The sequence below is a fragment of the Ornithorhynchus anatinus genome, chromosome X1 (genome assembly GCF_004115215.2).
Source record: "Ornithorhynchus anatinus isolate Pmale09 chromosome X1, mOrnAna1.pri.v4, whole genome shotgun sequence".
Taxonomy (NCBI): domain Eukaryota; kingdom Metazoa; phylum Chordata; class Mammalia; order Monotremata; family Ornithorhynchidae; genus Ornithorhynchus; species Ornithorhynchus anatinus.
This window is the reverse complement of record NC_041749.1, coordinates 21,852,362-21,865,057: the sequence shown is the minus strand read 5'-3', so window position 1 is coordinate 21,865,057 and position 12,696 is coordinate 21,852,362. Positions and strand designations below refer to the sequence as shown.

General features: G+C 45.2%; 1 protein-coding gene across 3 annotated transcripts in view; it reads right to left on the bottom strand.

Moving 5' to 3' along the window:
• Nucleotides 1-462: 462 nt before the first annotated feature.
• Nucleotides 463-12,696, bottom strand: part of LOC100078308 (rho GTPase-activating protein 7-like) — a 99,303-nt gene continuing 87,069 nt past the window's right edge. For all 3 annotated transcript variants that reach the window (XM_029050814.2, XM_029050815.2, XM_029050816.1), the window contains exons 10-14: nucleotides 8,839-8,953; nucleotides 5,758-5,976; nucleotides 4,752-4,969; nucleotides 3,528-3,701; nucleotides 463-1,043 (exon numbers count right to left, since the gene is read on the bottom strand). In XM_029050814.2, coding sequence (XP_028906647.1) covers nucleotides 926-1,043; nucleotides 3,528-3,701; nucleotides 4,752-4,969; nucleotides 5,758-5,976; nucleotides 8,839-8,953 — 844 coding nt within the window. In that variant the 3' untranslated portion in view covers nucleotides 463-925. The remainder of the gene's footprint in view (nucleotides 1,044-3,527; nucleotides 3,702-4,751; nucleotides 4,970-5,757; nucleotides 5,977-8,838; nucleotides 8,954-12,696) is intronic.

The window sequence follows — 12,696 nt, the reverse complement described above, 5'->3', positions numbered from 1 at the left end:
ATGGTGACATGTGAATAACTATGGCATTTATAAGAATGACGAGAGCAGCTGATGGCGACTAAGTAAGATGTTACATTTTCACTCCATGTGCCTATATGGCTCGGAGCTACTGACTGTGACCCGAGGGTGTTAATATTTAAAACCAGATCTGAGTCTGGCTGGGTACCCCCTCCACCCTCAACCAGTCTGTCTTAAATCTCTGCCCTTCTCCTCCATTCAGTCTCTCTTTTTTCACTGGTCTCTCTGCCCCACCCCCTCTCCATTTGCAGTCGAGGAGGCTCTGTTCTTGGGTCTCTGCTGGCATGGAGTACAGCCTCATGGAAAGAGTTGGTGAGTTGAAGCTGCTCTTGCCTTTCCCTCCCCAGTCCCTGCACTCATCACCTGAGGGTGCACATGAATTAAGGAGATGGAAGAAGTACCACCTAAGAGTCATTTTATCATTTGAATGGCTGAAGATGCATGTGCAATTCAATATAGACTTTATTATTAACAGTGTACGGAACCACAAACTATATAGCAATTCGGAGAACAGTTTACCCCTCTCTTTTGCAGCATGGAGTTAAACCATTAGTCATACATACATTTTATAAAACTTTTTACAGCAAATGTGCAAATCTAAAAAATAGTCCATACTTTACATCTGGTATAAAAAGTATATTTGGATAAGTCTCAAATTTTTAATAACTTAATGCAAACTAAGTTTAAAACCACAATTTTAACTGTTTCCTGGATGGGAAAATTAACTTTACAGAAATATTAGCCTTTACTCATCCTTTGTGAAATCCTTTAAGCACAACTTATATATTTAGATATCACTAGATTTGATTGATTATTTCTTTTTTAGTCAAAAAAACACTGTTAGAGGAAGCTTGCAAAATAGCTCAGGGAATGAGTCCACAAACTTCATTTAACCCAACACTTGACTTCATATTTTCGTTTCTCTTGTGTCTGTGGTCAGAGGTCTGAAGGAGTCCTTTATCCTTAGCAGTTCTGCTGCACACATGTGACCAAAAACCCTGTTGTACCATTCTGTGGTCCTTCCTCTGCAAAAGAACAAGATAGGGTTAATTCACAGACATTTGGAAGAATAGAGCTGGAAACATCTGTTGTTTTCCATTGTTGAATAACCTACAGGCCGCTCTTTAAGGTTTTGTTTTGTTTTTGTCAAAACTGACCCCACCACGATGCGTACGGGAGTGCTTTCTACTTTTTTTTTTTTTTTAAGAACACTACTTAGAAGAAACTTGGCTTCTTTCCTGTGCCATGAGAGACTCTCAAATGGTAAATGAGTCCACACAGTTCTGCCAGAATGTGTGTTTTCACAATACTTCTGTGCCAGAACACAATAGCCTATGGAATGTTAATGGGACAGTGTATCCATCTGGATCCCTTGCAACATGGTGCAAGAAGAAAGCGGTGATACACATGCAAGGTGTCAACGCAGTGAGTACTACAACCTAAGCTCTCCCTAACACAGGAGAACACGCTCCCCCCTGTAGGAGAGAAATGGCTGGACTGAACTACTTCTAGACCTAGGATGGAGAACTTAATCGCACCTTTGGGTTCATGGCATTTGACTCACTGTCTTAAAGGCCCACTAGTTATTGCAAACAAGTTGGCAGATAAAATATCTGCATGCTCTTGCCATAACACAAATGTTGCAGTAATTCTCCTAAGGGTCTTGAAATGAACCCTAAAGTACTGCTCTAAAGGTCTGGACTCCAGATTGGGAAGGGGAAGGGGAGACAAACTAATGAGAAACTGGATGAGAGAAGCGATTCTAAACATCTCTAGGGAAATGGAAAAAAAGAGTTGCAGTAAAAAAAATATACATCTCCAGGTCAAAGACTGTTCACAGCAAAATCTTCCCAACATATCCTACTTATTGGGCTCTCCCCTGTGAAATGTTCCTTTCCATTTTTTTTTTCCTCATCCTAAGAAGTTTGCCCTAATTAGTCATTGAGGATCTGGCAACCTAAAAAATTGATACAGAATTTGGCAAAGGGATTCTAAGAATCATTTATTCTGGTATAGTGCATATTATAACATCCAATCACTTCCAATTTCTAATGTCCCAATTTAAAAAAGGATTTATGAGCAAATAACAAATAATCACCGCCCCCATGGATGCAGACTACAACTTTTCTAAAATATATTGCTAGCCTTCCTTTTTTTGATCTTAGAGTTAGCACCTAAACTACAATTTGATATGGGCTACCAGTGCTTCAAAAACTAAAAGGCCATAAGCTTCCTATTTCTCTACTCCAGTGTCAAATATTTTCAATTGCAACATATATGAACACTTTAGCCATTTTTTAAAACTCTGTTCTGTTTATCTTTTTAAATTTGGCACTCTATTCAAATAAATTAATGTGTTGGATTTGGATCTGAAAACAAAGCCAAGATAGCGGACAGCCCAAACACACTCCTCATCTCTCAGTTCCATTTGGAGTTTCCCAATCGCTGTTGGCTAGCACTCTGGAAGCACTCCAGGACAGACCCCAGCTGACAAAGAGCGGCCATGTGTGCAAGCTTGCTCAGGACAAAAAAACAATCTCTCCGGGACCTGAATCTACACACAGCAAGCTGAATAGTGGGGATTACGGATGGGACCGGCTCGTGCGTGGAGCTGCGTGCGCTTATGTTACAGAGTATTGCAGAGTTCGATAAAACTCCTGCTTTTGCCAACTTTCCATGGTCAGTGAGGGGGGTAAAAAAGGGACCCAAGGGGCCGAGAGAAGACAGGCTGCAATAGGCCAGGAAGCCCCCACTTTGGGTTTTAGCAAGAGATTGGGGATGAACAGGTCTAGGGTTCAGCTTAAACAGTGGTGGAGACCCATCATCCCAGTATTGAATTGAAATAAGCGGTACAACTAATCCTATTGGTAGCTGGCTGATGAATCAGATACTTGTGCTTCAGTTTCCACATCCCCATGTGGGGACTGTGTCCAACTTGATTATCTAGCTCAATGCTTAGTATATAGTTTGGCACATACTAAGTGCTTAAAAAAGAAGCAGCAGCAGCAACTGGACTTCTCCCCAGCCCTTTCCAAGTGTGAGTGCCTTCTTTCACCATGCTCTGGCCTTTCTTTCCATCTTGACATTTCTCTCTTCCTTATCAACCAACCATTCTCTCTCCAAAGTTACTCAAGGGGTTAGGAGTGTATCCTTAGATTTAACAGTAATGATATTTGCTAATATTTGCTAAATGCTTACTATGGGCTGAGCAGTGTGTTAAACACTGAGGTAGACACAAAATAATCAGATTGGACCCAATTCCTGTCCTATGTGAGGCTCAGTCTTTCAAGTAAGACTTTGCCAATGAGGGAACTGGCGCAGAGAAGTAACGTGCCCAAAGCACATAACAGATCTGGGATTAGAATTTAGGTCCTCTGACTCCATCTCCACTAGGCCATGCTGCTTCCCAAGGAAATGGGGTGCCTGTCATTGTTTAATGAATGAGGATCACTCAAAACCCATACCTTAAAGGGCAATGTATAGTAATGAACCAGTAAGCTCAGTCATACCTGGTGTCCATTCTGCAGACGTGCGTCACCCGCGATTTCTCCGCTCCCACCGTCTCAATCAGGTGTTGGCACAGAAGCACGTGGGCTAAAACCCCATTCAGGGGCACTTCTTCATACTCCACAGAGGTAGCGGCCACGATACAAGTGCTGCCCTTGGGGTCTGATCTCCAGGTCCTAGGGAATGGCAAGGAAACCCATTAAACACAAATAACCACGGGGATTGGTGTTTTAGAATCGTATCTGAATTTTGTCGTCTGGGCTGGATTAACACTCCTCCCTTTGAGTGGAATTTACTCAAATGGTTTCCGAAAATGATTTTTTGCACACGAAGACCACCAGACTTGGTTGGCCAAGGAGTCCCCTCCTACTGCCCCAACTACACCCTGTGGGAAGGTGACAGAAATAAGTAGAGATGGAACTCCCTGGGCTGCTGAAGATCCTCTCAAGCGTGATTATGAGTGTGGTCATTAATTGTGGCAACAATTCTAATGCCCTCCACCACCTGCTCTTCTCTCTAAAACAGATAATTTTCACTAGAAGAATTCAGCAACCGCTCATTCTACAGTCCACCAGCACCGTCCAAGACCCATCTCTTCCGCATATCGAAAGATCCGTTAATGATGGGCACAGTAAGCAAGCCTTGTCTCCCAGACACTGAGTTTAAGGGCAAGGACTGCACCTGTTCTCTGTGGCACTCAAGTGCCTAGAAAAAAATGTTCTGCAGCAAGCTGCTCTTGATCTCTAAATTGAGATTCTCCTGGCAGAGCCTCGTTAGTACTTACAAAGCACCTTGGCCTGGGAGTCAGAAGGACTTGGGTTCTAATTCTAGTTTTGCCACTTGTCTGCTCTTTGACTTTGGGCAAGTCACTTAACTTGTCTGTACCTCAGTTACCTCATCTGTAAAATGGGGATTCAGACTCTAAACCCCATAATAACAACAACTATGGAATGTGCTAAGCCTTTACTATGTGCCAGGCACTGTACTAAGCACTAGGTTAGATACAAGGTAATTGGATTTAACACACTGGCCTCACAGTCGTAATCCCCATTTTAAACCCTATGCGGGGCAGGGACCGTGTCCAACCTGATCAACTTGTACCTACCCCAAGGTTTAGTACAGTGCCTGGCACCTAGTAAGCATTTAACTAGTACCAAAACCAAACAGGAGTCCCCAAATCCATCCTGACAAATCCCGCATACCTCAAAGGCTTTAAGACTCCTCACCTTAAAACAACATACTCTCTTGGCGGAAGGGGAGCCATGCCGTCTGTCGTATAATGGTAGACCTCTGTCTCTTCATCCAGCATCTCCAGGACCTTGGCCTGCTGCAGCGTGGGGTCCCAGCAGTGCTGCTCTCTCAACACACGCTGCAGAATGGCCTGCGGGGAGGCAGCAATATCCACGGAGGCTTTCCACAGCCGCAAGGGGTACCTGTCTTCCACCTGTGCAAGGGGGGGAGAAGCACTGCGTGAGACCTTCAGCGGGACATTAGTACCCTCGTGCGCCTCGGTAGAAGTGAAGCCGTGCAGCCTATTGGAAAGAGCGTGACCCTAGAAGTTAAAGGATGAGGGTCCTAATCCCAGCTTCGCCACTTGTCTGCTGTGTGACCTTGGGCAAGTCTTAACTTTTTCTGGGCCTCAGTTACCTCAACTGTATAATGGATATTAAGACTGTGAGCCTTATGTGGGACAGGGACTTTATCCAACCCGTTTATCTTATATCTATCCCAGGGTTTAGTATGGTGATGGGCTCATAGTAAGCACTTCAGAATTACACTAAATAAATAAAAAAGAAATGGAAGGGTTGGGGCCAGGGCAGGCTGAGTGCCCAATTCCAACCTATGGGAAGAACACCAGCCTGGGAGTGATAGTGTCCGCTACTCAGACTGGCTCTGGACCACATGATTATGCTATATGACCTTGAGCAAATAATCTCTCCCTAGCTCAACTAACGTGCAAAATGGGAATCATAATCCCCAGTTCCTCTCTTTCTCGGAGATGAGGCAAATGAGTTGAAAATGTAAGGGCTTGGTCATTCTACTTTCTCATTTAAGCCCTGGGACAGGACCAGTTGCTTAACCAGTTGCTTAACCAGTGGGTACTAAATAAATAGCAGCTGAGGAAGGGTACCGAGCGCCAAAATGAAATGATTCAAGTCTCCCGGGCTTCCCTCAGAGTCCCCTAGTTGATGTACCAGTTCTTCAGTGATCGACCTATCACCCCACTCTCACCTTCTTATTAGCCAACTCCACGTGCTGCAAGTGGGAACATGATACCCAACTTTTGAATTTGTCTCTGGCATCTCTGAGCAGGTCCTGCATGGAATTTTCCAGGGAAATCAGCATGCTGGAGTATCTGGCCAAGGCAGTTGAGCCTGTTTTATTTCCTCCAGGACTGGGTTGTGCCTGCCTCTCACTGAGGTCCTGAGACTCGAGGCAGTAGTCGGGCATCTGGTAAAGAAACCACAAGATGGTCAGTGTGAGGAGCAAGTGACTCAATCCATCCTACCCAACAATTCTACTCCACAAATATGGTTGGCTTGCTGGTAGATCCCAGCCTGCAGGCTCTAGAATCACAGTACTGACAGGGCCTTCAAGTGATCATCAGGTCTAGGCTGAATAATCAGAGCAAGAGGATAGTTGAAGATGAATTCCTTTACTAAAGAGTTCCAGGGATGGGGTTTCCACACTGCCTCTGGTATGAATTCTGGGATTGACTCCTGGTCTGCACTCTCTTACCCTAAGAACTCTGGCTTCAGATTAAGCCTTATTTCTCTCGTTCAATAGGCCATCCCCCATCTTTACCAGAAGCCTAGTGACTATATTTGAAGAAATTTAATGACTCCGCAACTGCCAAAAGCACAAACCTTGTCTAACGTCAGTCTACCCTGAAAAATGTTATGAAAAGGGAAATGGCTTACCATGACAGAGTACTAGATTCAGAAGGGCCTTCTCTCTCCTTAGACCCAAGCTCTATTCCAGCATTATACTCTACCGTAAAATTATTGGGCACTAAGCACTAAGAACCCAGGATAATATTAATAATAACTGCCTTATTATTAATATTATTGTTTATACCAATGAGTTTATTTTATGTTCACAGTATCCTTGAAAGCTTGAAAGAAAATGACCCCACTTCGATTTAGAAGACACTTCGCTGACCAAGGCCTCCCCTCCCGATCTGCGCTCACTTTGGTAACATGATTAACATCCCAATTAAAGGGATTAAGAACAGTGGGCCACAAAACACATTCCCTACATTCTTAGAAAGTCACAACGCAAAAATCCAGTTCTAAAAGCCTGGGAAAAAACAAGCTCCCACATATTTGGACAGAAGTTAATGCCATTGCTATTTTGGAACTCTGCTATTTATTTATTTATTTACTTATATTAATGCCTGTCTGTTTATTGTTCTACTTTACCCTCCCAAGTGCTTAGTACAGTGCTTGGCACACAGTAAGCGTTCAATTGATACGACTGACCGAATGAATGAACTCTCCAGATGATTGAGGAGTCCATTCTGTTTCCCTGAGAAGGCATTCTGCCCTCCACAGGGACTCAGTGAATGTCCCTTACTGTTGTCCACATCCTGTCCACTGCTCCAAATTCAAGCCACACCCCAGGATTCCAGCACCCAAGTCTGGTCCAGGTCTGGCTGGGACAGGATTTAAGAGCTGCTATGCCATAACTCTGCCCTACCACTGGTCTCTTCAGTCTGGCTGCAGCAACAGAATGCCTGGAGAAACTGTCCCATGGTTGCCTTCCTTGCCTCCTTGTTCACATGACTACGAAAGCACCATTTAACATCTCCAACTTTTCCCACTAATGCCTGTTTTCCTTCCTATTCTGGACCTCTCATCCACTCATTTAATCAACACCCCTTCTCTCCCCACACCCCCATTGAACCTACTGATACTTTTGGCTGTCCATTTCCTGGGTTAGTATTCTCTGCTCTTAGCACCTGCTGCTAAAAGTGCTTGAGCCTCCTACCTTCAATGTTTGCAGATGGGCACTCTTTGGCCTCATGCTATGATACCTGGAGGACAACAATTCTATGTTTAAAGACTTCCAAATCACGAAGGCTGTGGAGATGACAACATGTCCCCTAATTCTCCGCCTCTGTCTTTTCAGTCAATCATTCAGTGGTATTGAGCGCTATACTTAGCACGTGGGAGAATACAATTAAGTTGGTAGATATGATTTCTGCCCTGAATGAGAAAAACAGCAAAGAAGCAGCCGGGCCTAGTAGACAGAAGGACCTGGGTTCTAATCCAGGCTCCACCTCTTCTCTGTTATGTGACCTTGGCCAAGTCACTTAAATTGCCTCATTACCCCATCTGTAAAACTGGGATTAAGACTGTGAGCTCTAAGTGGGACAAGATCTGTGTCCAACTGATTAACCTGCATCTACCCCAGGGTTTAGAACGCATTTTACCATATGGTTTTTTTTAAACCATAAAAAAGAGCATCTTAAAATGTAGTGGGTTTTCACTCTCTTCTAACGTTTTCAGTTCATCTTTGTACCGAAAAGATCCACCAGATGACATAGCAAGTTAGAGATGCTTGGTTTCACATCCTTATCTATTATGAAAGGATGTCAGGAAAGGAAACCATCGTACTGTTTCTTCAAGCACCCTACTGCCAGAGGCGGAGGCAGGACCCTGGTTTGAACAGACTGTTGGTCTGACCCAAGAATACCACTTCTTAAAGCCTATGACTTTTTTAAAATAAAAGACTTTCAGAAGAGGAAAGTCCCCACCCCACCCCATCCCACTCCACCCTCCAGTGCATTTTTGGCCCCAGCAGTTGGGATGTTCTTCCTTCTGCCTGACCAAACCCTCTCTTGTGGCGGTTAAAAGCCTATTTCCTCTTGTTCACCGAGAATTCACCGTGAGAATCAACGTGGCCTAGTGGCTAGGGCACAGGCCTGGGAGTCAGAAGGACCTGGGTTCTAATCCCAGCTCTGCCACTTGTCTGCTGTGTGACCTTGGGCAAGTCACTTAACTTATTTGTGCCTCAGTTACCTCAACTGTAAAATGGGGATTAAGACTGTGAGTCCCCATGTGGGATTGGACTGTGCCCAACCTGATTAATTGTATCTACCCCAGTGCTTAGTATAGTGCCTGGCTCATAAACTCTCAACAAGTACCATTAAAAAAAAGTAGTCAGCCTTCTCCGTAAAACCCATCTTCCGAGTCTTGGAAGAATTTTTTAGGCCATGTTCTGCCCTCCCCACCATGGACTAAAACCCCACTGTCTCTCTCAGGGCAGGATTCTGCCCAGAGCCCCACTGGGGCAGAGAGGTGTGCGTACCTGGAAGAGCCTGTGGCAGTCCACGATCATGTGAGCCAGGCCCTGTGTGGCCGCCAAGTTCTCACTCAGGTCCCTCTGGTCGGGCTTTCCCAGGCTGTGCTTCCTTTGGCTGGACCTAAAAGAGCCAGAAAGGGTCAGACCCTGAGCCCAAGAGCACAGGCCCAAAATGTTCCTGAAACAAACTTGAGGGCGGTTAGCCATTTCCTGTTCTGGGGGTTTTGGGGGGGACGGAAAGAGATGAGATCATTGTCTAGCTCTTGGGGGTAAGAATTGAAATCCACCTTCCCCTCCCCACAACCTTGTGCCTTGGCTTTCTAGTGCTGACTTCCATTCTTGTGCTGCAGGAGCCACAATAAAGCCCAAATGTGTTGGGACTCCAGGAGACCACCCTAAGAAAATCTCTTCTCATTCCTGCACTATCAAATGGGAGGCTATGGCCCAGGGTGAAGAAAACCCTGGACAAATAGGTGGCCGAGTAATAATGATGATTAGAATAATAATAATAGTATTTGTTATGTGTCAAGCACTGTACTAAGTGCTGGGGTAGATACAAGATAATAAGGTCAAATGCAGTCCCTGTCCCACATGCCCTCTATGTGAGAGGGAAAACAGGTATTTTAATCTCCATTTTGCAAATTAGGAGACCGAGACAGAAAAAAGTGACATAATATGCCCACGGTTCCTCAGCAAACAAGTGGTAGAGATAGAATTAGAACCCAGGTCCTCTAATTTCCAGGCCCATCCTCTTTCCACTAGGACACACAGCTTCTCCAAACTGAGATCAACATGAGGGTCTGGGAGACTAGAAGTCAAGATAGACAACAGAATTTCCTCTTCCAACACATAAGACCAACCTCCAATAATAATGGCATTTGTTAAGTGCTTTCTATGTGCTAAGCAGGAGGTAGACAGAGGATTATCAGATCAGATAAAGCCTCTGTCCCACAAAGGGCTCACAATCTATTTTCTCCCTATTTTACAGATAAAGAAAAAAACCTAAGGCCCAGAGAGGTTTAATGACTTGCCCAAGGTCACCCAACAGGGCAGTGGCAGAGCTGGGACTGGAATTGGGGTCTCAGTGATACTAAGGGGAAGGAAAATAGCCCATTTCAGCCCACTGTCGGACACTTGCTGGCATATCTCAACAGAAGGCTTCACAAGAAGGCTAGCGAAGCCCATGAGTGAGCAGTTCCAAGTCATACGGCTCAGCGAGCCGATGTCGTGTCATGAGGTCTACGGCCTCTCCTTGTAGAAAGGCCGAATCGTCTCCGTCCACTGAGCCCTTGGGCAACCCTGCCATCTTTGCCTTATGTTTGTAGCACATTCCTCTATCCCTTTTCAAGAACAAATTCTTCAGTGACTTCACTAACACTCACTTCCAATAACACTATCTTGGAACATTCCTCCTGACCTACTTTAGAAAGAGCCGATAAGAACCCTTGACAATTCCTGGGAGCCAAGGCTCTGTACTTCTTTGAAGTTTGAATCCGAAAGTCAAACATTTATCTGAATCTAAGGTTCAAAGCAACCTTGTTTTCCAAGACGATAAAGAAAGCCCTCACTATTTGAAGCCATTTCCTGCTGTAATGAGGATAAAATAAATCAAAGCTACAATGCAACACTTCCCCTCTCCCTACCCTGCACCCGCAGTGTATGTGCCATGTTTTGGCTTCTGGCTCAGTCCCGCTTTCAGTCTCACTCTTGGCTCCGAGGGCCTCTGTTTCCCGCCAAAGGAGAATCCAATCAGTGCTGACAGAGCAGAGGGAAGGGGTGGACAAGAGGACTGGGGCTAAAACTGAAATCTGCCCACTCAGTGAAGTGGGGCTTCTGCTTCGGCCGAGACTGTAAGGCAGCTATGTATAAGGAACACACAAAGAGCTTCCTGAACAACTGTCTCCTGTCTCCTCACTTCCTGGAGGGCAGGAACCACATCATCTCCTTCCTAGCCCATTCCCCGGGACAGCACGGGCTTCTCGACCAGAACCAAATATAGGGCTATAAAACAAGGCAGTCTATTGCCTGGTTGGCTGGGCACGAGGTTGGGATTGGCCAGAAACATCTCCCTCTCTTCAGTCAGTCCTCTTAAAAAACAACAAAAAAATGGTATTTGTTAAGCGTTTTCTATGGGTCAAGCACTGTTCTAAGCACTGGGGTAGACATTCATTCATTCATTCAATAGTATTTATTGAGCGCTTACTATGTGCAGAGCACTGTACTAAGCGCTTGGAATGTACAATTTGGCAACAGATAGAGACAATCCCTGCCCAAGAACGGGCTCACAGTCTAAACAGTAACTTGCTTGATGATCTCTGATGGTCTCGTGAGTGAGGTATTATTGATGTGTCAGGATCAGGCCAGTTTGGGCTTTGAAAGTTGGAGAGTAGAAACCCAGTCACCACTGTCCTTCTGACAGGATCTTAGGGCAATAACAAGCATGCTGGGTAAAAAATTACATTTGGATTAGGCACAACTGCCAGCACATAGTACAGTGCCTGGAACAAAGTGCGTAACAAATACCATAAAAAAGGAAGAACTCTTGAATGCCTGGATGATAAAACCACAGATCAGACTATTGAGGGAGATTGTAGAATCTCTCCACCCCTGGAAATCTCAAACCTGATGACCTAGTGAGGTCTCTTCCAGGTATAGGAGCCCACTAGTCTCTTCCAGATATAGGAACCTAGTAGTCTCTTTAAATACACTTCTGTTGTGACAGTTGTGCCTTAAGGATGCTAATCTATCACAGAGGGAAGGAGTGCATGGGAAGCAGTAGGGCCAGTTATATATTGTCCTGTAGAGAAATCTGGTCTAAGTGATGGTAGTGAGTTGATTCCAGAAAGAGGCAGGGCTGGGCCCGAGGAAAGAGGAGGGATAGGGAGAAGAGAAGAAAGGGCTTCTGTGCTCTGAACTTTTGGCCATCTAATTCCTGTAACAGCATCCAGGAAGGGGGCTACGTTTCTATTCCTCAGACATAAGCTAATCAGGCTGGACACGGTCCCTATCTCACATGGAGCTCAGTCCTAATCCCCATTTTACAGATGAGGTAACAGGCACAGAGAAGGTAAATGACTGGCCCTAAGTCAAGCAGCGGACAAGTGGAAAAGCCAGGATTAGAACCCAGGTCCTTCTGACTCCCAGTCCCCGTGCTCGATGCACTAGGCCACGCTCCTTCCCCAAACCCTTCACTGCAATGTTTCGCAGGCAAGTGAGAGGAGGACAAGAGACCAGATACATGAGAAAAGGCTACAGGGCAGAAAACAATTGCTGAGGACAACAACAACAGAGGGGAGCTCGGCAGCTTCCAAAAGAGCTGCAACTCAGGATCTGGAAGGATTGGATCTGTTCAGACATTACACCTGGCACAAAGAGGCCACAATGAGTAGGAAAGGGAGTTTGCAGAGGGCATGGCATTCATTCAAATTTTTCTTAAAAGTCACCTCCTCTAGGAAGCCTTCCCAAATTACCCTCACCTACCTCCAGTCAGTCAAGCCTCAAAGTCTTCATGTCTTTAATTACGAGGGCATGCTCATATTATTTGTATTCTTATGCCTCAGTTACATTCTAAGCCACTGTCATTTACAATATGTCCATCTGCTAATGAGCCAGTGTCTACCCTGCCTCCCTTATCATTATAATCATCCATGGTATTTGCTGAGCGATTACTGTATCCAGAGCATCAGACTAAGCGCTTCGGAGAGTACGGTACGACAGAGTTAGTAGAAATGCTCCCTGCCCACGGTGACCTTACAGTCTAGACTTCGAGCAACTTGAGAATGGGGAACAAGTCTCGCTCTTTCTTTGTCCCTCTTGTCACATCCCAGGACAGGGCTCTGCATGTAGTAGACACTGAGACTGTGG